Genomic DNA, 25,991 nt, shown 5'->3' with positions numbered 1-25,991 from the left:
GTGTTCCCGAAATTCAGGCCATGCTATGGTGTCTCCAACTGAGGATCCACCCAACCATGAGCTGTCCAAAATCACCATTTGTTTCTCAACCATCCAACACATCCGGGAGGTACCGGGCTCAGAGAGACAATCCCTGTGCAAGGCTGATAAAGCAAACTGGTCCTACTGGGCAGCTTTTAGGGCCACGGCCTGTTCTGCTCTTCCCACCAGCACTGATACCCATCAATTAGCAGAAACATGACTATGCACACTCATCTTCACGATGTCCCCATCATGTTTTGTGTTATCAGAGAGATCCCGGAGCCCTGAGCACGAACAGCTATGGGAGATTTTCCTCTCACCTTCTCCGCTTGCTCCCTGGCTCTCGAACTGTCCTCATTTACCCTCCTCTTGGAGACAACTGCAGGCAGCCAGCAACCCAGTTATTGTTTTCCTAAGGGTCCTGGCTGAGATGGGAGGCAGCGGTGGCCCCTCTGGAACCCCCCCCGACTGCAGAGCGCCCGAGAAGACGCTGCTGCGGACTTCAGGAAGGTGGGGGGGGAAAGAAGACAATTAAAAAACCCCCCTATAATGCGAATACTTTATTATCAATGAGTGACTGGTATTAGCTTTTTGTCTGGGTATTAATAATATTTCAAAAAAACCATACATCAAAATTAGGGCTTTCTCCTATTTTTGCTGTATAATTTTTCTTTTTTAAAAAAATCTGTATTGAAAGAATTATATAAGCCAAAGTGCATTTTCTGTTTTTTGTCCATATACACATTGCACCATACATAAATAATTACATTGTAAAAATGACTCCATAATTACAAGTATAATATATATTTTCATATAATATATAAAACTTTATATTAAATCTAGGTAGATGATATTTGGGATAGTCTGTGTCTTTTTTTTCTTTTTCCTTTCGTCAAAGGCTGACCGTTATCGATTGTTACTGAGTAAAATCTCCAGCCAACAAGGACACGACGTGATAAACTGTCTCGAGTAACACGGCCCCCAGCCTTTGGCGAAGCTAATCCGCACGCTGTTCGGGTCGTAGGGCCCGTCCGCGTAATCCAGATCAGCCGTGTGCTGCAAGAGGCAGGACTTCTCGTAGTCAAACACCTTGATGGAATAGCCCGGCATCACCTTGCGCACTATCAAAGTCCTACAGTTGGGGATGTCCAGTGTCGGGGAGTTGACGAAGATGGGATGCTCGCTGCGGTTGTAAGCCCACACACCGTCTGGTTCTTTGCTAAGTAAAATCCCGTAGCCGATTTTACTTCGAGTCCTTCTCACAGTCTCGCTCCTGTTTTCCAGGTTTAGCTGTCCGAGGCAGAAGCCATTTCCTTGAGGTAGGTCATAAAATATACTGACAGACTGTTCGTACACTGTGTAGAGGCGGCCGACGCGCGTCCGGTGCTCCCAATAGGCCACGTTGCACCAATGGCTCCTCTTCACGGCATCGGGCGACGTACTGGCATCTGTGGGGGAAAGCAGAGGAAGAGTCAGGGTTTGTTGTGACTGCCTGGGAAAAGACAGGTATGGAGGGTATACAATTGGCTCTTCCCACCCATCGGCTTTGCTCGTGTGGGAACTGAACTTGTGTTCAACCCAAAACTTGTGTTCAACCCGAAGTCCGTCTTCAACCCAAAGCCTGTCCTCAACCCAAAGCGTGTCTCCAACCCAAAGCCCGTGTTCAATCCAAAGTCCGTCTCCAACGCAAAGCTCGTCTTCAATTATGTCAAATGCTACCAAGAAAGAAGGCTCAAGCAAAGGCTGGTGACCCAATGGGCCACCCACCAACTCCATGGGAGCTCAACGCCTCTTTCTCTCCCTAATTTAATGTTCAATCCTGTGTCCAGCAGCCGGGACCCTGAGTACTCAAGATACGTGCATTTCTACCACCAAGAGCCGGCATGGATACTGTACCACTGCAACTCAGCCACCCCTGAGCTTGGCGGGTCCCCGAGCCCCTCCAGCATTGCTGTGGTGGTGTACCCCCATTTTCAAAGGCCATCTTGTGTTGAGCTGAAACACAGAGGATGTCCATGAAGTGCCTGGATGACTGACCTGACAGTTATCTCTGCTGTGTAATATTCTTTGACAGGGATGCTGATGTTCCCCCGGGGAACATGAAACAGGGGGAGGCATTTCATGCCACGAGGGAGTAGTTGCTATGAACTATACATGTCCTCCTACAAAGCCACTGGAACTCTCCAGAACAATAAGAAATGTCTCTTCTTTCTAGGAATTACATTCAAGGAAGATGGGAGGGACACAGACCGCCAGAAATCTGTTTAATTTATGACGCCTCCAGAATTTATGATGCCTCCAGAAGGAAGATGGGAACTCTCAGCCCTAAAAGAGCCCCGAAGAGGGTGAATTAACCCCTTGCTGAACATCACTCCTGCTCCTACCACACCGGTTAACAAAAAAACACCCTGGGATTTCAAGCAAGGAGTTCTGCTTCGAGCCAGCCCTGCTCCGTGCCCGGCATTAAGCTCTCTGACAATATATCACGCGCCTGCGGCCTGCTGACCCCTCTGCCTTCGTGCCATCATGTCCGATTAACTCGCACGCGGGGTGATGCCATTATTTTGCTTCAGAGACCCTATTGACACACCGGATTTCAAGCGCAGCCCTACAGCCCCATTTCTTTTCAGGCTCAAATTACCCTGGAGGGGAACGGGCTCTCCTCCCCATTAACGATCTTTGAATTAAGCGGCTTTGTTAGAGTTTAACTTGAGTTGTAACTATACAAATTTAAGGGGAGGGAGATGGGGGGAAGGAGGGGCAATTGGGCAGTCGGGGAGGCAGCGGGGCAGCGGGATGCCCTTTGCCGTGGGCAATGCTCATCGTCTTGCACTGACCCCTTCACCCGTCACGGGTCTAAACCACCCCAGATTGTTCCCTTTCTCCCCCAGAAAATGCCAGATTGTTCCCTTTCTCCCCCACCATCTGTTTAAATAATTTTCAGCACCCAGCACGGCCGCCAACAGCCCCTTTTCGGTTTGATGCGCATTTTATCCAGAACTGGGAAGGAAACACCGCAGCAATCAGACACTTCAACCCCACTGGGAAAAGAAACACCATTTCCCTGCATTTACGGCAATCTTCATGGAAGAGCGAGCCAACAACTTCATGCCACCTAATACAGGAGGTGATGTCCTGGGCCTCCTAAAGGCACGGGAAAAGCCCTGCTGACCACAACTGGGGGAGATGAGCCCCTTAAATTCAGAGTTAATGGCTCTGCACTGCAGGGAAATGGGTGAAGACCCTTGGTCAGAGCAATGGCAGCATCCCGGAGCTGGGTGAGGCAAACTTGGGTTTCTTTCCCCAAGGACCAGGTCCTGTCCCCCAGCCACAGCCCTTGCGGCAGTGTGGGACACCTATGGATCTCTGTGTCTGTGCTTCTGAGCTGTCTTCAGTGAAAACCACTCGGAGTCGCTCTGTAATAAGCTCATCCTAATGCTGCACTCTGCTAAGCACAAAAATCAGCAAACCCAAAGTTTTTTCCCCATTCTTACTCTTTGGCCAATAACTGTATTTCCTTTGCAATCTCAAATGACCCTCCTGCATCCGGATCACTGGGAGTTCAACGAACAACCCAACTTGCTCCGAAAGGGTAATGACTTCATCGGCAAGTGCATGATGGACATGCTGTACGCAAGCACATCATTAAATACTGAAGACTGGACTTGGCTCTTCCTGAAGCATCTCACGATGCTTTGCAAAGCACCAGCCATGCGAACATGAAGTTTTAGGGAAGGAAGAGAAGATTCAAATGTAATTCTGGTTTAGAACCCCGCCAGCTGCCTAGTGCCAATGTAGTGCACTAAGATCTCCACCAAGAACAGAAACTGTGATGAAACTGGCAATAAAAAGTTTTAGAACCTCTTTGCAGTATTTCTGCAGCAGTTGCAAAAAATGACGTTAACCAAGTTTACGGCATTAACACAAATCTGACCCAAACAGTCTTATCTAATTGAACGTTACTGAAGCAAGACCATCCTTAGCTACACCTGTACAACCCCCTGAAATCAACAGCTTGGCATGGACGAAAATCTTTTGACCTTCTCTAATAACACCCCTTGGTTCACCACCATGCAGATGGTCAGCGCATTTTGCTCTTTAAAACGCATTATGGCAAATAGTTCCAGATTTTCTTTAAAGAGGTGAAACAAGATGTCGTTCATAAATGACGCAACAGCGGAAAGAAAAGGTACTGAGCAACTGAGCTTCATCTGCAGATACACCTCCCACAGCGTCCAGTTTCCACAGTCATCTTGCCTGTGGCACATCATACAGTCGAGATGCCCCTAGTGCCTTTCCAAAACTCTTCTCAAACGCTAAATTTTGCTGTTGTCCCACTTGAGGGACTACAGACAAGCTCAGAGCTTTTCATCTGCCGGGCCCAGAGGCTGGTAGCAATTACGGAGCTCTGCATCTGTTTAACCTCTCAACCTCCACAAAGCCCTGCATGCCCATTAGGTACCTTGGCTTTGTTACTACATTTTTTAGAAACTACCACTCAGCCCCCGAATTTCCCTTACAGACTAAGAACGGGACAACTTCAAAACTCCTGTTTCCCCATCAGCTGAATTAATTAGGGGAACAGTCAGCAATAAACATTTAAATAGGTGTTTCCCATGGTTTACTGCAAATTAACATACCTAGCGGGGGAAAGCAGAGCAGGAGGAAACCAGTGTCTATTCCAGAAGAACATCTCGCTGTAGGTGCCACCATCCCTGGTGCCACCTCTGCTTTCCAGGAACTGGCAAATATTTTGGCAAAATCATCAATCTACACACATGCTGGAAACAGGGGAAGGTTTTTTTACACCTCCTGCTTTCATGCATCTGAAATAGCCTTATTAAAATTGCTTCCATGCAATTTACGGCATGGGCTTCAGTCCATCCATACATGCACGCATCTCAGGGGGTGAAATCGGGGAGAAGCCAACGTGCTTCTCATCTCCGTCACCCCGTCACAGCTCCTGCCCGGCAGTGACAGCTCTGCCAGCTCGAAGGACTCCTGGAGATGTCCCGTGCTCCTTCAAACAGGCGAGGACGTGAGTTTTAGGTAACTGCACATCAGGCAGCTGGAAGTTTCCTTTCCACCCCACTTTTCCTGGCCAGGGTTGAAGAAAGGCTTTAAAAGCCATGCACCAGCTGCAAAAGCAACCTGCCCGTGGCCCGCAGGCAAATAAACCACCCCGAAGGAGACGGTTAAAAGGCTCGTCCGAAAAGCCTCTGCCTCCGGAAGGCTTTCGGCAGGGTCCCTCCTCTCCCCCAGCCCCATCCACCGCCGCCCTTGCCCCTTGCCGGCTCCCCGTGCCACGGTGGGTTCCTTTGCCTCCTTTTATCTCCCAGCGCACTCAACCGAATCCTGAAAAGATGAACTCATCTCGCAGCCCTGACATAAAGCAAGCACTTTAGCAAGCCCCTAATACAAGGGGGCCTGCGCTGTGTCTTATCCCCTGCCAAGTATTAGTTTCGCCTCCAGCTATTAGCCACTACCACTCAGCAGACCGCAGGGGCAGCCGGCAGAAAAGCATGTCCTCTGCCTTTTAAATAAATATTCCATTTTTTCCTCCTCTTTTTCCATGCTGCCCTTTATGCACAGACAAAAAACCCCACTTTTTTTTCTTTTCTTTTCTTTTTTTTTTTTCCCCCCCTTTCTGCTGGAACAGAGGCAGGCTTGTTAGCTTTCTTTTTGAAGAAAGAAAAATATTTTAGTCCTACAGTGCCTCCCTCAATGGTATACGCCGCATTTTTAACAACTATCATTGTAGGCAGCTACAACTTCTAACAGCTACATTTAGGCTGGCGTCAGGGCTATCTCCTCCATCAAAGCCACCTTTATCGATCTGATGGACGGGCTGAAACTCTGGCTCTTGTTTACTCGTTCCTCCGAGTCGCCGTTTCCTCCGCTGCAGCGATGCCTCGCAGCAGACCCATCCAAAAGGAAATTCAAACAATTTGAGATAAAAAAACAAGATAGGAAGGCAAGACGGAGAATCAAAACCAGAACTTAACGGGAAAAGAGTCTCACATGGCTCAGGCAGAAGGAATCCGGGTACGGGAATAAATGCAAAGAGCAAATACTGTAAATCCTCACGGTGTTAGCAGCACTGCTGCTTTCGCTCCCTGCAGAGTGTGGAGGTAAAGAAAATAACTTGAGGTTTTAGATTATTTATGCTTTGACAGTGCTTTATGCCCGTGAAGTTCAAAGCAGTGGATTAAAAGAGAAAAGAAAGATGCTTTTTTCCAAAACAAAATGCTGCACAATCCCACTGCTTGATGTTGCACTTAAAAGCAGGATGGAAAACATGGGCAGATCACAAAACACACAATTAAAATATCTCTGATTCATGCTTCGGCTCTTCCGAAGCCACCAAACCTCTTCTCAGCAGGTCAAATACCCCCCCACAATACAGGGCTGCAAGTAAGATCTTGCTGCGCAAGGCAACGGGGGTGAGGAGTGAAGTTTGCGGCAGCGCTTTGAGGAATATTCCCATTTTTGCACGGACTCCTGAGGAAATGGTCACAAGCGGCGCCGTGTTGTTTTCCCAAGCAGAGCCACCCGTGAGGAATGGGTGAGGCCAGCCCCCCCCTCCCCACCTCACCCCAAACCCGGCTCATGGGTTTTTCAGAGTATGTTGAAGAGGTGCGCACAGGGAAGACCACGCGTGTACAAAAAAAATAAATCACCGCTTGCTCCGAACGTGATGGGGACTCGAATTCTCAGCCGGGCACCCGAAGAGATGAAGGGGGCTATTCAAAAGTGTCCCCCCGACTCAGCCCACACCCCATTTTCATGTCCCACCCTCCCGTACCCCTGCGTCTGGCCATGGAGCTCAGTTACATCCTGTCTCAACGCCCAAGGTCCTTCTTCAGTTTTATCCTTTAGACTATTAGATACACGCTCAGACTTTTTTCTCCCCTCTGCCATAGCACAGACACATGCTTATACTACCCAACACACAGGAGCGTAGAAGCAGGATGGTTATAGCCATACACAGGCCACTGTGAACAAGGTCCAGATAAAAAGCCCGGCGCAAAGAACAGGCACATTTCCCAAAAGTCTTTTAACAGTTCACCGGGGAGCCATCGATTAAAATAATCCCCCATTAATACCCTTAGAAACAAGCTCCAGGGTAAGGAAGGGGTTAAAACCTTCCACAGCAGAAATGGAATTTTTATGGCCCTGCAAAAAAAAAAAAAAAAAAAAAATTAATTGTCAATCTGCCCCAGCAAAGCTCTCAACCATTTTGTTAAGCCAATATACTTAAAATACCTCTGCCTTACAAGTTTCAGCTGGAATGCATCACCGTGGCCCCCCAAGAGCCCCCACGCTGCAACCACCCCCGGCTCGAGAGCCTGCCCGTTCGGAGCGGCGAGAAGCCGAGCGTCGTCCCCAGCACAGGGCTCCCCCACGCAGACACCCTGGGGACACAGGGCCACCAACCGGCCACCACCTGTCTGTCCATCCTCACTGGGAGCGGTGGGGTGGGGCTTTGAAGGCACCTTCCCACCCTTGGAGGAGCTGCACCATGGGTGAGCCACGTCTTGGCCAGCGGCCGCTCTGTCAGCCCACGGGAGCGCTCCGAGGCTGTCCCCACCATCTGTCTTTAAGGCAACAGCCCAAGCCCACCAGCAAACGAAGGCAGGAGGCTGGGCAGGACCTGGGCCGCCGTCCTGCGGTGGCCCTGGGGACACCGGAGGAGCAGAGGCAGCAGGAGGTTCTCCATGCTGTTCCCCCAGCGAGAGTCAGGGAACGTCCTGAAGAGGACAAGGACAGTTTAGTCCATTTTTCTAATCACTTCTTGGTTTCTCCAATGAAGCAAGAAGCTGTGCGTTACGGAAGGACAACACACTTGTGCAAGGGGAAGGCAGTTGGGTGCAAGCACGAGGTTGGACAGCCACAGGCTTCTTCCCGGACTTTCCTTTCCTTAAGGCCCAGAAGCAGCTGAGGATCCTTTAATGTCCCAGCTTTGACCAAGACAAACTGGCTCCCAGATTCAGAGAGGCCCTGAAAAGCTGTCACCAGCTCCCCAGCCGATGGCTGAGGTCAGCAGTCTCGGCCTTCCCCACGCCGCAGAGCATCAAACTCTCTCCAGGCTGTTGGTTTGCTCCGCTGAGAGAGACGTTAAGATTCGGCCCAGCTCATACCTCCACTGGAAAATAAGAGTGTGATTTCGTATTACAATTAATCTGGTGTCACCGTTGTTGTGGCGCAAAAGGGTCCCAACTCCTCCAACTCCAGCACGGTTCCTGGCACGTTCTTCACGTTGGAGGTGGCTGTTGTGCAGCCACAGAGACCAGTTCAGCTCACTCATCCAGCAAAACCCAACACCACCGCAGACAGTCGAAAAGAGCCCTCGCTGCCACCACGGAGGAGGCACCTTCCCCCTCCTCCTTCCCCTCCTCCTCTTCCTCCTCCTTCACCTCCAGCCTTTACCTTGGAGCAGAGCTCTGGTGCTCCCCAGCCTCCTTCCATGAACCGATTTAATTCGTCAACCCAGTAGATTATTAACTCCGAAGAACACTTGCACTGGGTTAATTGATTAAATTAGTTCAAAAAAGGGTCTGGCGGGCAACAGAGCCGGTGGAAGAGGCGCGTGGAGAGGCCTGGGAGGAAAGGGGGACATTTCCATGGCAGCCCAAGCAACAAAAGCAACACAGGACAGGAGCCAATGCCAAGAATTAGGATGAAAACAATTTTCTCTGCATAAAAGAAACCACTCTGCAAAACCATCAGCTCATGCTAATTTTTTTATATCCTTCAAAGAAAAACACACACCATGTTTTGTTCTGCCCAGAAATTTGTAAGCCATCATCAGTTAGCTTATGTTCAAGCTAAATTCAAGGAGTTTGTTTCTAATATAGCTTCTCTGGCCATTAAATACGCAGTCCAGAACATGGTTTTAAGGTATTTTAGCAGGTTTTTTTCCAGCTCCCCTGCACGGTTTACAAAGGCCTTTTCAGCCACGGGTGAAAAGTCCTAGAAAGTAAGGAAAGTGGAAAAGCCCAACTCAGGTATTTTTCACTGACATTTTTATGCACTACTTCCAAAGGCCAGTGTTTGCAGAGATTTAGGTGATTTTTTTTTTTTGTTTTTGAGTCTAACAGCCTCCATATAATCTCAGCTTCCCTTACTCACAGCTTTCGCAGGCACATACATCGCTTTTAAGTTCCCGGGCTGCGCACGTAGCCGCTTTATACCTGGCATGTAGAAGTTAACACAACAATGTAAATACACCTTCAAAGGGAGCCCAAAACGTAATCACCTACATTGGCTGCCGATTATGAAAGCACCAGACCTGTCATCAACCAGAATTTGGCTGAGACTTCTCCACTGCTGGAAACCAGCCCCGGGTTAAGTCCAAGCTCGGCAAAATCCCGGGGTCATGCTCGGAACCTCCCCGAGCACCCGCAGCATCCCCGGTGCCCAGCCGTGGGTGTCCCCACCCTGCGCCCCAACCAGCCGAAAAAATGGGGAGAGAAACGAGCTGGTGAAAGACGCAGGGACAGGGTGGGGGGACGGTTTCCACTAGCTGGTTTTCTGTAAAATCGGGAGGTTTCCTGAAAATCTTTCGAGCATCGTCTAGCCGGGGTTGGCTTTTTCCTCTGCCTCCGGCTGCCAGCTGGGCGAGGCACCCACCGGACGGGAGGAAGGGGGAAGCCTCATTCCCAGAGTGCCTTCTGCAGGGCAGGACTGCGAAGGTGGGGGATGCTGGGGCAAAAAAATGGAGAAAAAATCCCGTTTCCATTTTTAGGTCGAGAACTCGCATGTTTTCAGCTCCTCCAAACAACCGTGTATGCAGTCTCCTTTTTGTTTTTTATTCCCAGAGCCTGAAAAACACTGAGAATCCGGGAGAAATCACCCCATAAATCACCCGATGGCAGATTTCCCTTTCAGCCGCTGCGGCAACGTCCAACGTTCCCTTCCCCGCGCCGCTCCCGCCTGGCGCCGCGCCAGCCCTCGCTATTAATTAATCCGGGGGCCGGCTGCCGCAATCCCGGCTACGCCAACCACATCCGACTTGGGCTGGGCTGGTGGGCAGAAGTTGGGCTGGCCAAATCCCGTGGGACCTCCTGAGCTCTTCTCCCTTTCGAAGCTGTTTTGGCTTTGCAGAGCAATTTTGGGCAAATTTAGACACCTCGACTGATGCCCTCGGGGAGGGAAATAATCTGCTCAATGACCAGAGCTGCGGCAAATGGGAGCATCCCGCGGTGGAGGAGAGGCTCTGGAAAATGTTATAAATAAATAATAATAGTTTTCGCTCATAGGAGTTTCGGCTGAGCGCTTCAAAGCATTTTAAAAGCAGAAACTAATTAGCACGTCCCTCTGAAGAGAAACAGGAATAACACCACTTTCCGCCTCCATCACGCCTCTCAGGCAGAGCACATCGGATGCTGGACTCGGCTCCCTGGGAATCGCCTTACCGGAGGGCGCCGGATCAGAGGCGCGAGGCTCGGGCTGTAGCCGAACCAAGCCCTGCCTGGTTCACACCGGCATTAAATGAAGGTGTTTCTGCCAGGGTGGAGGGGACACGGAGGTGATGGAGCTGTTTCGGGAAGCCAGGCGCTGACCTGGCGAGAACGTCGCCGAGGCGGCTGCAGAGATGCCCCTGAAGATGTTCAAGCCTCCCGACTCCCCGCTGCTGGCTAAGAGCATCGGAGCATCCCCGGCATCCCCGGCGGCAGCAGGACCGCTAACCCAGCACGGGACACCTGACGCAGACACCTCCTTTGGAGAAAAGCAGCAGATTAAAAAAGCACCCAAGGCCTTTTTTCCCTCCGGTTGTTAGATAGTCCAAGGGCATCGAGCACCTCGGAACAAAGAGGGCTGTCCTGCGAAGGCCACCCAGCCAGGCAGCACACCGTCACCGACTCACACCGCTCTCGGTACAGCCCCAACCCCGAATTACAGCTCAGCTCCCTCCGGTAACACCCAAAATTTGGCATTTCCAAAAGGCAAATGCTCAGCGGTTCCCCTACACGAGGCCTCTTTCAGATGTCCCGGGCTGGCCATGCAAAACCTGCTCCCCAAAACCACCAGCAAAGCTGGACACCTTGGGCTTAAGAGCTTGCACAGGAGACGGGAAACGAAGCAGGCTGTGACTGCGGCAGCTTTGCCGCGCTCTTCTATTTTTACTAACCAGAGAACGAGCGGAGATGCTTCTCTGGGTGGAAAATCAAAGCAAAACCAAATAAAACGTCACCGTCGGATATATTTTGAGAGCCTGCAATTGTGCTCCAGCCGGAGCCGTTCCCTCCGGAGCGAGACCAAAGCCAGCCTCGCCCTGCTATCGCACCTCTATCGGATTTACGGCTGAGAACCAGCCGCGGGGCTTCGGAGCGGAGGCAGACGACGTGAGAAGCAGCGAGCGGGCTGAAAAAACCCAAGGCCACCCTGATTTCTCTGAAGCGAGGAGGCCGCGCAGCCACAAGCAGCATCCTCAAGAGAAGACCGAGGCGTTGGAGACAGATGTCTGTCGGCTCGATGCCAATACCACTGCGAATATCAAGGACTGAGAAAGCTTTAGGAAACTATCACCGACCTGGAAAACAAGCTGCGACGGAGGAGTGCCGGGCTGGGGAGGCTGCCCGGGGGCCAAGAGCAGGAGTCCATCAAATGTTTTTCTCCATACGGTCTGGGAATGAGCCGCTTTGCTCCTCCCTGGCCGGCTGGGTGCAGAGTCCGGCCCCGGGCAGCCGCGAGACCCCAAGCCTGGGACCGCTGGGAGAACAAAACCCTTGGACTTCCATCCCGAACGCTTGCTGGTACCCAGACCGGCTGTGGGTCCCCCATCCCGACCCATCCTCTGCTCCCCAAAACGGGCTCCAGCTGATGCCTCCCCTCGCCTGGTAATTCTCCCGCAGCATCCTTAAAAAAGGCTTTTTTTCTCAGCACGGTATCAGTGCCCTCACATATATGGGCAGCAGACAGGGGTTGAGAGCGAAATGGAAATTCAGGCTTTGTTCTCACTGGCCAAAGCCCAAGATCCTTCTCCAGATAAAGCTCTCCCCGAGACTCGCTGTCTGAGCAAGCCCCGCAAGACGGGGAGCCACGGCTCCACGGTCACCACCCCGCGTCACGCTGCCTGCGGTTGCTTCACGTCCTCTCTCGTGGCGGATTTGCCCAAGTTTTACAGGGAATTAAAGGATTTTGGGTGCCAGCGTGGCCTTTGCAAGGAAACAATCCCCCCGGTGTGCAAGCCAATTTGGTCACACTGAAAGGATAAACCTGTATGGGGAGGTCCTGGGGCTCAGATCTGTTGGAGAAGAATTAAAGGCAATGGGGATGGAGTCCGTATGCAGTGGGAGCAGCTGTGGGAAGAGCCCAGAGGCGGGCGGCCGGCGAGGCAGAGGCAGGTCCCCGGGTCCTGCGGTGCTGGTGGGGAGCACGGGGACGGCTCCTGCCCCCCGGCTCGCACACGCACGCACGTCTGCATGGCTGCGGCCGGGCGGGGAGGAACGTCCAGAGGGATGCGTGCATGCGTGTGCACCCACACACGCCAGATTTTCCGATAGCTAGTTCATGTATTTATGTGTAAACATTTTCTGGGTCTATTCCAGCCCTTACTCCAAGCAAGCAGCTCGCTCCACTGACAACTGCTCGTGGCCAGCATCCATGGGCTCTTACTCCCACTTAAAGCAAAGACTAAACAATGACTTAAGCACCTCAGGATTTAAGCCCCGTCGTCGGTCCCTCGCATTCAGAGCCGAAGCAGCGAGGATGCCTACACATTGCGGGAGGACCTACACCGCCGTGAACACGGTGGATAATAGCCCTTGTGCCATTTGGTGTGCCGTGGTGGATGCACAGGGAGGGATCTCCTGGCCCTTTTTCGGTAAAATCCACAAATTAGCAACCCAGAGGAGCAGATGCGGCACAGGGCATGCGTTTCTGCTAGCCTGGGATAAGATCACCCCCAAAGACCAAACATACCTCGTGTTGTTTTTCTCTTCCCTGGAATGGCGCTGTAAATCTATTTAAGTTCAGATAAACAGCAAGAAAATTTGTGCAAGGGATAAGCAGGGGATGGGGGATGAAAACCAATGTATTTGCACGAAATCCACAACGTTCGCAAGCATCGCTGCAGCCCAGCGAGGCAGCGACGCGTGGCCTCCAAAAGTCCCCGAAAGCATTTTCACTGTCATCTCCCAGATGACAAAACTCCTAACCCTGTATTTGCACATGGAGAGTGGAGGTGACTCACGCTAATTACCCTCCCTGGCCAAGAAGGACTTGTTTTCATTTCTAAAACCCACAGTTTCTTATAAAAAAGGGGGAAAAAAATAGGAAAATACCAAAATACACACACAACTCCGTGGGATACATCCTGTCCTGCTGCACTAATAGGAATCCCAGACACCCCGATACTCCAGCTTCGCTCGGGATGTTCAAAGAGAAAAAAGGATTAATGAGTTATAGCACGGACACGGCCAGAGACGGACGGCAGAGACGCTGCCAGCATTAGCTCCGCATCTCCCGACTGCCAGGAACTCTCGTTCGATATAACCCAGCTAAAATAATTTGCGGGTGTAAGAGCGGAGCGCAGGAAGGGTCTTCGTTCCGATTAAAAACCCTCCCACCTTTCTCGGACGAGCTCTCCTCTTTCTTACAGGACAGTTGAAATTTAAAGCTAAAAATAACCTTTTCGGGTCCGGCCTATGCAGGGCTCGTGGCTGCAACTCCTCCACGAGACGTTTCGTGGGGGGGAATGCACAGGCTGCAGTTATAAACTCTGCAAATTAAGTACCAAAGTAAACGACTTTCCCATCAAGAGGAAAATGGGAAGGAGAGCAGGTCAGGCCCTTTGTAAATCAAGGACAGGGAGATTAACGGAGCATGTGAACACTTCGTTATGGCTAACGAGTTCAAGACTGCGCACCCTGAACACAGCCCAGCGCTGGAAGAGAAACGTCAAATTCTTCCCCTCCCCTCAAGGGAATCTGATTTTGAAGAATAAAGCAAGGCATATTGGGGGGAAATACACCTGGTACTAGACATTAAAAAGGCAGCCTGTCAGTAGCCTAAAAGAGACTCGTTTCTCTTCTCCATTCTCCTACAGGTCATACATATATATAAAATATCCACACAGATGCAAAGAATCCCCCTGCAAGAATCCCGAAGAATAACTGAGTGTAAAATCAGGGTCAGACATTCTGCAGGAATACATTCACAAAGCTCCTACGAGCAACACAGTTCCCACCTCGGACAACTTTTGCTCATTATCGCAGCGTTGCTGACTATTTCTGATGGGGCTGCGGATGATGCGGAAGCCTCATCGTTCAACCCCGGTATTTGCACGGTACAAACAAACCAATGCTATCGACGTTATAAACTCTGTCAAGTTCCTGCACTAGAATCCTTAAATTGTTAAAAATAGGAAAGAAACTGCACAGTTCACATATTTTATAAAGCTGGGTTAAATCAACATCTGCAAAAAATATCCCTGTTAAACGAAATAGCAGGATTTCATTAAGTAAATTGCAAGTTGGCAAAAATTCTGAAAGAAAGGGAAAAAGCCACAGCCAGCCCTGTAATTTAAACCTTATTTTAACCGTGACAGCATGACTGCAAGAGGCTGCATTTCCAAACGAAAAAATAAAGTCTAAAAAAAAGTACCTGTTCCCCCTGTTCCCCACCTCAGCGCACCGCAGCGTCCACAGTCATTACGCTACGGAGCTCTTCCCCAGGGAGCGGGACCCGCTCCCGGCCCTGCTCCCTCTGTGTCGAACCCACCAAACCTGGGAAATCCGGGGTTTTCCACCACGGGAGCAGCCGGATGCCTGCGTGGAGGTGGGGCGGGGGGCGATGGGTGACAATGTCTGTCGGAGCCAAGCGGGCTTGGGTGCACCCCCATGGGTCTGCAGCCCGCGGTTCCAAGCCAGCACGGACCGAGCCCTTTCCCTGGAGGCCGAGCAGCCGAAAGCTGGGATGAGATGGCTGCGGCTCTGGGAAACAGCTCAGTCCGGGTGACACTTCATCACTTTTGACGTTTTAAACACGTCCTGCTCCCCTGCACGAGACCGGGAGCCAGCCAGGGGCCGGTGCCCGGCGAAGGGCTGGTGGCACCTACCCCATCCCAGGCAGGCAGCGTGGTCCTGCACGGGTGCCCGTCGGGTCTGGGTGCCGAGCGTCGGGTCGGGTGGCAGCAATTGGGCTCCTGGCTCGGATATCCCAAAGAAGTCCCTAAAGGGACAGGATGTGTCCCGCTACCGAGCAGGACGGCGGCGCTCACCCGCAGGGAGATGCTTTCGGGGTTTCTTTTGGGACCGACGTTTCAGGGCGGTCGTGGCACCACGCGCACAAAGCCACCCTCAGCCCCAGAGCTTCAGGACTAACCTCAGCCCGGAGGTGCGGCCGCCCCCGGCATCGCCTGGGGCAGGCAGGGAGCAGGCAGGGAGCAGGCAGGGAGCAGGCAGGGCATCGCCTGCCCTTCCAGCCAGTTTTCCAAACCTGCCGAGAGCCCTTCCTGCCCGGGGTGACTCAGGCGGGCTGGGCTGGGCTGCGCGGCGAGGCTCTGCTCTTCCCACAGCGCTGGCCAAAAGCCTCCGCAGGAGCCGTCCCCGCAGGGGACGGGGACAGGCACTGCCCGGCTGGGTGGGCTCCCACCGCGGGGACACCCCGGAGGGCACTGTCCTGCGGGGCCACCGCCTCCAGGGTAACGCCCAGCACTGGGGTTCCAAATGTCAGCTCCCGAACTACAGGAATTACAGTTTCCCACCCGAAAGCTCTGCTGTCCCAGGGAAATCACCTGGAAGCAGCACTCTGGGATCAGTAAAATCTCTCGTCCGGCACATACTGAATCTGTTCGCTTTGAAAAGAATTGCAAAACCTCAAACCAAATGCTAAAAACAACCGGTCCGACATACAAACTCAGAGCTGAAGAGGAGACCTTTAACAGAAAGACTGATTATTTGCTTACAACGTTCTGGCTTCACTATTTTTCCTGGCACTTACGACACCCGAGTTATTTTGAAGGGCTGTTTGCTGCATGCGGAGCCGAGAAAACAGCGATCCTATTTCCTTTCTGATCTAAACATCCGTTTGCCGTGCGAGCAGGAGGAAAAAAAAAAAAACCCAACCCAACCAACCCCACGCACCTCAGGAAGCGCAAAGAAAGGGGCGGTGGGTGCCAGCGGGGAGGGGAGCAGGCAGGCACCCACCCCGAGCAAGCCAGCGCAGCGAGGTTTTCACCCACTGCCATCCAAGGGGGCCCTAAATGAAAGGGAACAGCCGCCCCGAGGGCTCTGGGCCGCTCTCCTCGATGCAGACCAAGTGGAGGACCCCTGGCCGGACCCTCGCATCTTCCTTACCACGTCCACGAAGGCAAAGGCTGGCCGGCTCGTCCTCACCTGCGGCTGCAAAGCCACCGTCTTACTGCAGCACTCCGCAGCTCCTCAGGCTGAACGACAGGCAGCCGTGCCGGAGGAAGCAAGAAATAAAAGGTGCTCGGGCACCTCGGAGGCACGCTGAGGATACGGCATCGCCGGAGCGTTGCAGAATTGAATGGGGGAGCAAAAGAAAGGTGCTTATCGTGGGGCAAGCGCAAGGCAGAGCAGGCGAAGCCCTGCATGCCGGCAAAGCTCCCCCCGAGTCACGTCCAGCCGCGGGGCGCCAGTCATCTCCGCACCCAGCAGCGGGCAGGATGCTGCAGGGGTGCAGGACTGGATAATCAGAGTCACTGCAAGGGCAGGGTGGAAGTGCTGGAGATGCTCACGCCTCCCCCAAAACCACCGTGCAACGACTGCCCGTGTCTTGGATGCCCTGCGTGTCAGAAAGAGCACCGGTGTCCAACCAGCCACCTACAAACCACGATGTCAGCACCACCCGAACCCCCAAACCTCGTGACAGGAGCCCCCAGGGCTGCAAGTCATCGCTCAAACCCCGCGCGGAGACGAGATCTGGCACGTGCAGTCGCTGCACCTCCAGCAAGGTGCCTCCTGCCAGGGCTGGGGGGCTGCGGCCACCGCGCCTCCCTGCTTGGGGACGCGCACGTGTCACCCCCAGGACTCGCGCTGTCCTTGCCACCATCTCCTCCCAGCTACGCTTTCCACCCTTCGGCGAGCTAAGGGCCAGCTCGCTGTCATGTTCCTAAATTTCCTGGCTTTTGAGGACACAAGCCAGGTCATTAACATTATTTATAGGTTCCTGTGTATGAAGTTTCCATTTGTTTGTCTGCTTAAAAACAGTTAGGTGAAAAAAAGAAATTCCTGGAGGTCAGACAGTTAAAAAATCCCCCATGTCCATGGTCTGATGGACCTAAAGGCTCAGCAGCTCCTTTAGAGACGTAACTGTTTCCTTAAATGCTTATTGTGTAAATATTTAAGCTACTTTATAAAATTTTTACAATGTACTTAGGAAGCATAAATCTCCCCATCAGAGCACGGCAGGCCATCGCAGCGGTGCACGCTTAGGCGGTTTTGAGAACACAAACAGGGACATTTCCAATGCTAATGCTGGACCCGAGGGGCCCTAAGGTCACAATCTTACGGAAATAATTACTAAGCTGATCCCCTTCGCTCCCCCCAAAATGGAGCGCGGTTATGTGCAACGAGTCACTGCAGTAAGTGCAACTCCAGTGTCACCGTTTTTAAATAAAATCTATTTACAGTTACTGCGAAGCGGACGGCACTATGGATAGAAGTCCTGAGATTTTTCGCTTTGAAATGCAGCACCAGATTTAATGTCATACAGGCAAAAAGAAAGTAAGCCCAAAATCATCTACTAATACGCATCCACTTCAACCAAATGTTTTTTGGTTTTTTTTCCAAATGCCATGTGGCAGGTTTGAAATAAAGCCTAATTCATTACAGCCGACTTCTGCATCCCTCACCGGCACAGATGACTGCAACCAAACCTGTGCCAACCACCCACCGCAGCCGCTCCAGTGAGTGCTGTCTGCAGAGGTGCGCTTCTCCGAGGTGAATATTCCCTTGCATTAGAAAAAAAAAAGATGTTCTGCTGACTGACACATCTGTATTCAGGGTGGTTTCCATATGGAAAGCCGTGCAGCTTCACGAGATTTGCTTGGAAATGGTGTTTCCCAGCTCGATTCTTCAAAATAAATGCAGATCTTCCTACTGAATGCAGCAAATAACACGTTTAGCAGTTTTTCCCCGGAACGGTGTCTTTACCATAATTTAGGTGTGTTTGAGGCAACGACAACAACAAATGGAAACGGGGAACTGGAAGTTTATTCACTTTGCAAAGCACTGCTTTCTGTTGTATGTGATGAAGTGCAAAGAAAGTCCGGAAAAAACTTGGATAGGAGTTCAAACACCGAGGCTTTAAAGATGAAAGCGTGCTCTTCGATTAAATGTTTAAATAAAGTTTTCTCGTACTAAATCATTTAAACATTTTCACATTCTTCACATTTCTAGCAACGCCGTTCACTTTTATTTGTTGTCATAACCCAGTGCCCTCAGCAAGCGACCGCAGCTATTTGAGGCAACCTGTTGTCTAAAGGGAAAGTTCTTGCAGGACAGTAAAAATTCATGATGAGCAAAGTAGCCCAACTCTTATTCTCCAACCCACACTTATTCTCCAACCACCATCATATTTTCCTCTTTTTCTTACAAATAAATTCTTCCACACTGCACATGGGGACAGCCAGGTTCTGCTCCAAATATTGACCAGAAATTCAAAGTAACTCAACTGACTTCACCATGGTTGTATTTAGACAGCTGTAACTCAGAGCAGAAATTGGCCTGGGCGTTCAAATTGTCTTTTTTAGAAACGCTCGGGCCATTCCAGTCTGCCGTCAGTGATGAAGTCAGCCTTACTCATCCGAACACGGACTACGGCTCTGCCATCAGCACCATGCAACAGCTCCAGCAAGCTTAAAATTCGCGTGCGATTCCTTCTTTTAACGATGCAACTGCATCCAGCGGAAGGGTCCGGCCACAGATATTTTGGCCATCCCCTGCTTCCCAGCGATAGCGTCTCACCAAGGTCATTTGAACGCTTGCAGACAACAGTGATGGCAAGGAAAGCGGTGTCCTGCTGCCACCATGACGTGAGATGCCAGGAAAGCTTTAAAGTGACTATGGAGCTGTGCTCAGCCCATGCAGACCTGGGATGTCTCATTTGCTGAGGTGCCCATCTAAAGTCCTTAAGTTTGTTGAGGAGGTACAACTCTTGCAACCACGAAGCACAACGCTCAAGCCCCGTGATGCAACGATGCTCTAACCCGCTCTCTCCAACCTATGCCACAAAGCTTAAAGCAACGCGTAACTATAGAGAGATCCAGAATAAATGGGGATAAACGTGCCATGAGTCAATTCAGAGTAGAAACACTGCCATGAGTCAATTCAGAGTAGAAACACTGGAAAGGTTTTTGTCGCAAGACAATGCAGCAGTAGCAGAAGAATGGAAATCTGAGTTTCTTTTAAGATAGAGCTTGATAAACATAATGCGGTTTCCAAAGACAGAAGGTAACTGGGCTAAGTCACCCAGCATGCTGTTACCAGCCCTTATGTTCTTGCTTCCTTGTAAATCCATCATTAAAGACAAATAACAACAACCCAGACCCAAGGGGACATTAGCCTTCATGAATCCCAAGTCCCGCTCAACGCTCAGGGTACGCGGATGGTTTCATCCCCGCTGTACTCCACTGAACCTCTCCCCACGAGCTCGCAGGGCTGTTTAGTTAGCGCGTCCCAGTATAAAACTCCATATTTATTTTGGCACTATTCATTTTGAAGGCCCTAAAACCCAAATAAAGTCCATTCCCCTTTCTGTGTATCTCCAGCTATTGACACTGCTCATGACCAATTTGCAAAACCAAACAAACGCGCGTTGTGTAATGGAGCTGGAAAAACAATCAGGAAGGGGCTGGAGATCTGCTCGCAGGTTCCCGCGGGGAAGGCTGGAAGGGGCGGCAGCCCAGGAAAAGATTACAAGAAATTAAACTTTTACTCTGATAACAACAGGCGCTATTTTCTGCCCATGACATCATGCTCCCAACCGCTAATAAACAATGGAGATAGTCCAGCGCTGGTTGAAGTCGCAGAGAACGTTGCTGTTGGTTTCAGTGGCCAGCGCGGTACATTTCCCTCTTTTAAAAATAGATTATTTTTTTTTCTTTCACGTGCCTCGCAACCACCCAAATCCCCTCGGCTGACAGAAGGGTAAATCACGGCATCGCGGGTCCACGTGGGCAAGCCCAGACCTTCACGGCTGCACTCCCCAGCAGCAAACGATGAGAAATAAGCACTTTTGGGGCACAACTCATCTGACTTTTAGACTTCTCCCTTACAGAGTAGATGAATTCTGCTCTACAAGTGGCTTTTTCTCCCTGTTGACTGCAGTTAAGTATCTAGAACAGCTCAGGCATGGACATCTGTCTTAATCTAAGATTAAGTGTGAGGACTGTGAGTGTTGGGTGCTGGTCTCTTCTCCCAAGTGACAAGTGACAGAACAAGAGGAAACGGCCTCAAGTTGCACCAGGGGAGGTTCAGGCTGGATATTAGGAACAATGTCTTTCCTGAGAGAGCGGTGGAGCACTGGCAGAGGCTGCCCAGGGAGGTGGTGGAGTCACCATCGCTGGAGGTGTTCAAGGAACGTGTGGCCGTGGCACTGCGGGACATGGTTTAGTGGGCATGGGGGGGCTGGGGTGATGGTGGGACTTGATGATCTTACAGGTCTTTTCCAACCTCAGTGATTCTGTGACTGCTCCCAGACAGCATCAAAATGGCCCCCAAATTATCAGCTCTTTAATAACACGTAAAAGCAACATCTCACTAAGGTAATTCAAATCTTACGGGTGATGTGTCATCCTCGTAGGTTACTCTGGAGGTGAAATCAAGCTGGAAATGGGACTGTGAATGTAAATGCATTAGTGGATCCCTCCACCTGCAGACACAAAATTCAAGTGTAATCGGTGGCATTTAGCTGCACCTGCGTATCTAAAGGACATCCTCAGAATTCAGTATTTTTCAGTATTGCTAAAAACAAAGCACAACCCCATGCCTTGAAGAAGGTAAATGAGATATCCCGATGGTCTTTTACAGCTACAAGCATGCTCCAGCTTTGCAAAAATCAAAGTGGCTGACGTAAGATTAAACGATATTAAGATTAAATGGACTATTTAAAGGAACCAGGGGCTGAAAAAGCACGATGTTGTGGTGTGCAGGAGATGGTAAAGTTACAACTCATAGTCACGCATCCCTTATCTCAGAAGCGATTTTTAGCTGTCACTAACTTCTCCTGCCTCCTGAAGGACCCTGCGACGGCCAAACCCAGGCTGCTGCTGAGCAGAGACCCATCCCAGCCACGAAAGGGTCTCTGCATCAGCAGAAAAAGGGTTTCCTCTCGTGCGCAACGTCAAAGGCACAGCATCGATTCCTTTTTAGCCCTGTTGCGAAGAAAGACGTCTACAAAAATCAGACCTGCTTGCGCCCTCCCTCCTGCACGTCCTTGCTCTGCTCCTCTTCACAGCACGGAGCCGTGGTAGAGGACGGGGCGAGCGGCGCACAGCCCACGTGCCTTCCGCGGCGAGAGCCCGGCCTCGGCCAAACTCACCTGGTTTCAGCTTTCCTTACAAACCCCGAAACATAAATACGTTCCTAATTCTGCTGGTGAAGCTGAGCCAAGTTTCTGGCAGGGCTGCGTTTGGGATTGAAACAAGGGGAAAAAAAACCCACAGCGGTTTTGACCCGAAACCAAGCTCTCGCCCCCCCAAACTTGGCAGTTCCCACTGCCTTTTATTTTGTCTCAAAACTCAGGGCTCAAACACCCTCCTTTGGGAAGGGGTGGGATTTTCAGAGCCCCGCGAGACGCCCAGCTCCCCGCCCGGCGCTGGACATCCTGACGGACGCGTGCTACAAGGGCTAGCACTTCTCCAGCGCAAAGACGAGGCAATGGCAGCTTTGAACGCAGCAGAAGCCCCAAAAGGATGGGAGCCTGTTCCTAAGCCCGCGCTGCAAACCCCAGCCGTGCCCAGAGACGAGCGCTCGCAACGGCGGCAGTCGGCGGCTGCACACAAATATAGCTGCAGGCATCTTTCCGACTGCTGCAAAGTCAAGTTTAAAAGCAGGATGTTTGGCTGAGCTGCTCTTCCCTCAAATAAACACCCACAACCTTACTCAAAACAGAGAGGCACTGCTCTGGGAGTACTCGAGTCGCCTTATTTCCAAAAACCCAGCCTTGATTTTTCCACCCCCCCGCTCGCTGCAGGAATGCCACTGGGCTGGACGGTACCTCGGGAAAGGCGCGAGGGCCAGAGCACTCCGAGGGGGACGCAGGCATCCCGGCACACGTAGGCAAGCGTTTTCCCATCTCCCCTTTTGCAGAGAGCTGCTAGGTTGAGCTGGCCAGAAAAACCGTGTTTCTGAAGCTCTGAAACGTTGAATTCTTGAGAATTACTCCATCTGCTTCATCTCACCAGAGGAAAAGAATTCAAGGTATCAGGGTGACCTGATACTTCAAATCTGGGTCTGCGTCTGCCTATAACGCCTGGAGCTGCCTTTGGAGCACCGACTGAAGTCAGTTTGGAGACCACAAAAGTCTCCAGTCACGTACGACTCTGCACCACTCGCAGCAGCGGCACCGGAGCATCCCACCGAGGAGATGCGGTCCCATCCCTGTCCCGTCAGTTTAGACAGGATGAAGGTAGAGCGCTTCGGAAAACCGTTTCTCCTGCCCGCATGTTACATGCCTTTCATGATATTTCAAGCTTTTTCACGACACAAGCATTAAATGCAACTTTAAAGGAGAAATAAGTAATAAAAGCTCCGAGATACGCCCGTGCTGTTTCCTTCAGGTGAATGCGCTCACCCAGGCGCTGAAGAAACGCTCTTTCCCTCTGTTAAGGCAACAAACCACCACAGGTAACTGCGCTCGCCCTCACCTACTGCAGCGGCGTTTTGTTTTTTCGCCAGACCCAACCGCAGCCATTTATTTCCTCACCACGCGCCAGCGCGGCCATCTCTGCCCGACCCCTCCTCCAGCCGGGGCGCACGGCCGCACGCACGGCAGAGGTCCGATCCCGTTCACGCTCATGGCTCGGGGGATACGGGAGCACCCCCTTGGGTGAAGCACCGCGTTGCACTCGGATTTGGATGCTCGATTCCGCAGGGGAAAGTCAGCTCCTGTTTGCGGCTCCCCTTGCCATCCGCGGGGCTCGACCGGAGCCGGCAGAGACCCCTGCCTAGGTGAGGAGCCCGAGCCAAGACATCAACCCTGATGTAGGTTATAGCTCCAACCCCCCACTTTTCCAGTTCGTGCCGCCCGCACCGTCCTGGGGCACGGAAGGACGGACGTGAGCAGGCGTGTTGGTACTCAATGGAGCAGGCAGGCGTGAGTTGTCAATGCTGTAACCAATTTCGCTTGCAGTTAACTCCTCAACTTGCTTGCCTGCCTTGGGAGCATCCTCTGAATGCCTAAGACCCTCCCGGGTGTTTGAACAGGGTGGAAAACACAGCTCAAAATCCCAGCGGATGCTTCTTCCCGTGCTCCACACGCCGCAAGCACTCAGACCCAGCGATCTGCACCCAGGCGGCCCGACCCGCAGAAGCGCTTGAGAAACAATTAAGCGCCATGTCTTAACAAACCTCTAATCAAAGCAAGCTTGTGCTGGGATAGCCGGAGGCGGCCGAGCCACGGCAGCGGGCTGGAAAGCCGTGCGGCACATCCCGCATCCCGGTCCTCCCTCCGCACCGCCCGCACGGGCAGCCAGGCGATGCTCAGAAGCTAGCCCAAAACCCCAAGCGTAAAAATGTGTTTCAAAGAGGACAGAGCCAGGAGAAAAAGCGTTTTGGAGGCTGCGGGAGAGCCAGGCGGCAGCGAGAAGCAGGGGCTGAGCACGCCCCGGCACCGCGCGGTGCCAGCTTCGCCCTCGCCCGGCCCCTCCGCGCAGCTTGCTCCTGCCTCCGAGGGGAAATTCGCTTTGCGAGCCAGCTGCTCCTCATTGTGTGCCTCTTGCAGCCTGCATGGGGGGAGAGAGCCTGCAGGGAAGGGGAGAGGAAAAAGGAGGGGCGAGAGGATCGGGATTAAGATAATATTGTGTAGAAATCTCAATGAGAGGGAGAAAAGGGGGGGAGCGGAGAGAAACAAACGGTTTTCTGCGAGGCAGCGATGGAGCAGAGGCCATTTGAGCCGTGGCTGATCTGGGATTATCTTCCAGCTCTCCAAAGTGTTCTGGTGTTGGTTAGTTTGTCCTCATTTAAACCCCGATTGATCGTATCGCATACATCCAGCCAGGGCAGCCCCTTCCCGTCGGCGAGATAAGGCAGCCGAAAAGCATCACCGGGAACGAAGCCTCTGCATTTAACGTGGACAACGCACTCTCTGCTCATGTAAACCTTCATCGGTTTTGTGTTGAGCTCTGAAAGCAACTCTCTTCAGCAGCCCAAGACTCTGGGAGGTGACAGCCCTTCCATCAGCACCCGTTTTTGGTTTTTTTTTGCTGCTGCTGCTTACGTACTTTAAAATGAACAACTGAAATTTGCAGCACGCTGGGATGTGCACGCATACGTCAGGCTGGACGGGAAAGGGCTTCCTGCCCCACCGTGAACAAAACCTGGCTGGTGACAGATCTGATCCAAACATGCAAAACGCCACTGTGTTAGACAGGACCTCGCATTTTTGCTTTCCAGATTACATTACTTTTGGAAGAAAATAGATTTCAAGCCAAGAATCGGGAAACTTGGCAATAGTATTTTTACTGTTTACCTTTTTTGAAATAATAGCTACAGTCAACTGCATCTCTTGTGGCTGGCTTCCGACTGCAAAGATCTCACAGAATCACTAAGGTTGGAAGAGACCTGTAAGACCATCACGTCCAACCATCACCCCAACCCCCCCATGCCCACTAAACCATGTCCCGCAGTGCCACGGCCACACGTTCCTTGAACACCTCCAGTGATGGTGACTCCACCACCTCCCTGGGCAGCCTCTGCCAGTGCTCCACCGCTCTCTCGGTGAAGACATTTTTCCTAATATCCAGCCTGAACCTCCCCTGGCGCAACTTGAGGCCATTTCCTCTTGTCCTGTCACTTGTCACTTGGGAGAAGAGACCAACACCCCCCTCCCCACAACCCCCTTTCAGGCAGTTGTAGAGAGCGATGAGGTCTCCCCTCATCCTCCTCTTCTCCAGACTGAACACCCCCAGCTCCCTCAGCCGCTCCTCATCAGACTTGTGCTCCAGACCCCTCACCAGCTCCGTCGCCCTTCTCTGGACACACTCCAGCACCTCAACGTCCTTCTGGTAGTGAGGGGCCCAAAACTGAACACAGCATTCGAGGTGCGGCCTCACCAGAGCCGAGTACAGGGGCACCATCACCTCCCTGCTCCCGCTGCCCACACTGTTTCTGATACAGAAATCTGTTGCATCTCAGTTGAATTTTCTGGGACCAACTATCCCTACATCTCCAAACACCACGCAGGTCGCCTGCCGGCTCCTTTCGTCCGCAGCCAAAGCAAGCAGGAAAGGGGTGGGGAGGGAGCCACGTTTAGGACTGTATCAATCACAGAGACCAAACCCAAGGTGTCCGCAACCACCCAACGCCCTGGGAGGAGGCGAGCCGGGCAGCTGCGGCAAACGCCGCAGCAAAGCAAGCCACCGGTGCCCCCTCCACACCACCCAGTGCCGAAATGCCCACCTCCCCAGCCCCAAACACTCGCCGGCGGGGTGGCCAGCCTGCCCCAGTTCTGCACGCCTGGTTTTGCGTGCCAGCCTCATTTAGGGTAATTAAAAAGCCAGCTGTACCCCCCGCCGCACCTACGTATATATACACGTCTCCGCTTGCCTCCATGCAGCCAGTGCACGGGAAGGCTTAAGTGCATCCTCATGCGTGCGTTACGGGATGGGGGGAGCGGATCGTACACCAGCACACGCGAGTCCCTGACGGAGCTCCGGCACTGGTTTCCTATCAGGAACGAGCTCTGGGCATCCAGTTTCCTTGATGGCTTCGAAAAGCTATGCTCAGCTTTTCCTTCCTGCAGGTTTTAACGAAGTCATTCTCTGACGCTTCCCCGCG

At 52.0% G+C, this 25,991-nt stretch overlaps 1 protein-coding gene across 1 annotated transcript in view; it reads right to left on the bottom strand.

Moving 5' to 3' along the window:
• Positions 1–604: 604 nt before the first annotated feature.
• Positions 605–25,991, bottom strand: part of SMAD6 (SMAD family member 6) — a 46,482-nt gene continuing 21,095 nt past the window's right edge. The window contains exon 4 of the mRNA XM_059823993.1: positions 605–1,469. Within this exon, the coding sequence (XP_059679976.1) occupies positions 928–1,469 (542 nt within the window). The 3' untranslated portion in view covers positions 605–927. The remainder of the gene's footprint in view (positions 1,470–25,991) is intronic.

This window comes from Gavia stellata, chromosome 13, assembly GCF_030936135.1.
Source record: "Gavia stellata isolate bGavSte3 chromosome 13, bGavSte3.hap2, whole genome shotgun sequence".
NCBI lineage: Eukaryota > Metazoa > Chordata > Aves > Gaviiformes > Gaviidae > Gavia > Gavia stellata.
Note: the sequence above shows the minus strand (reverse complement) of the source record. Positions and strands in the feature narration are given on the sequence as shown.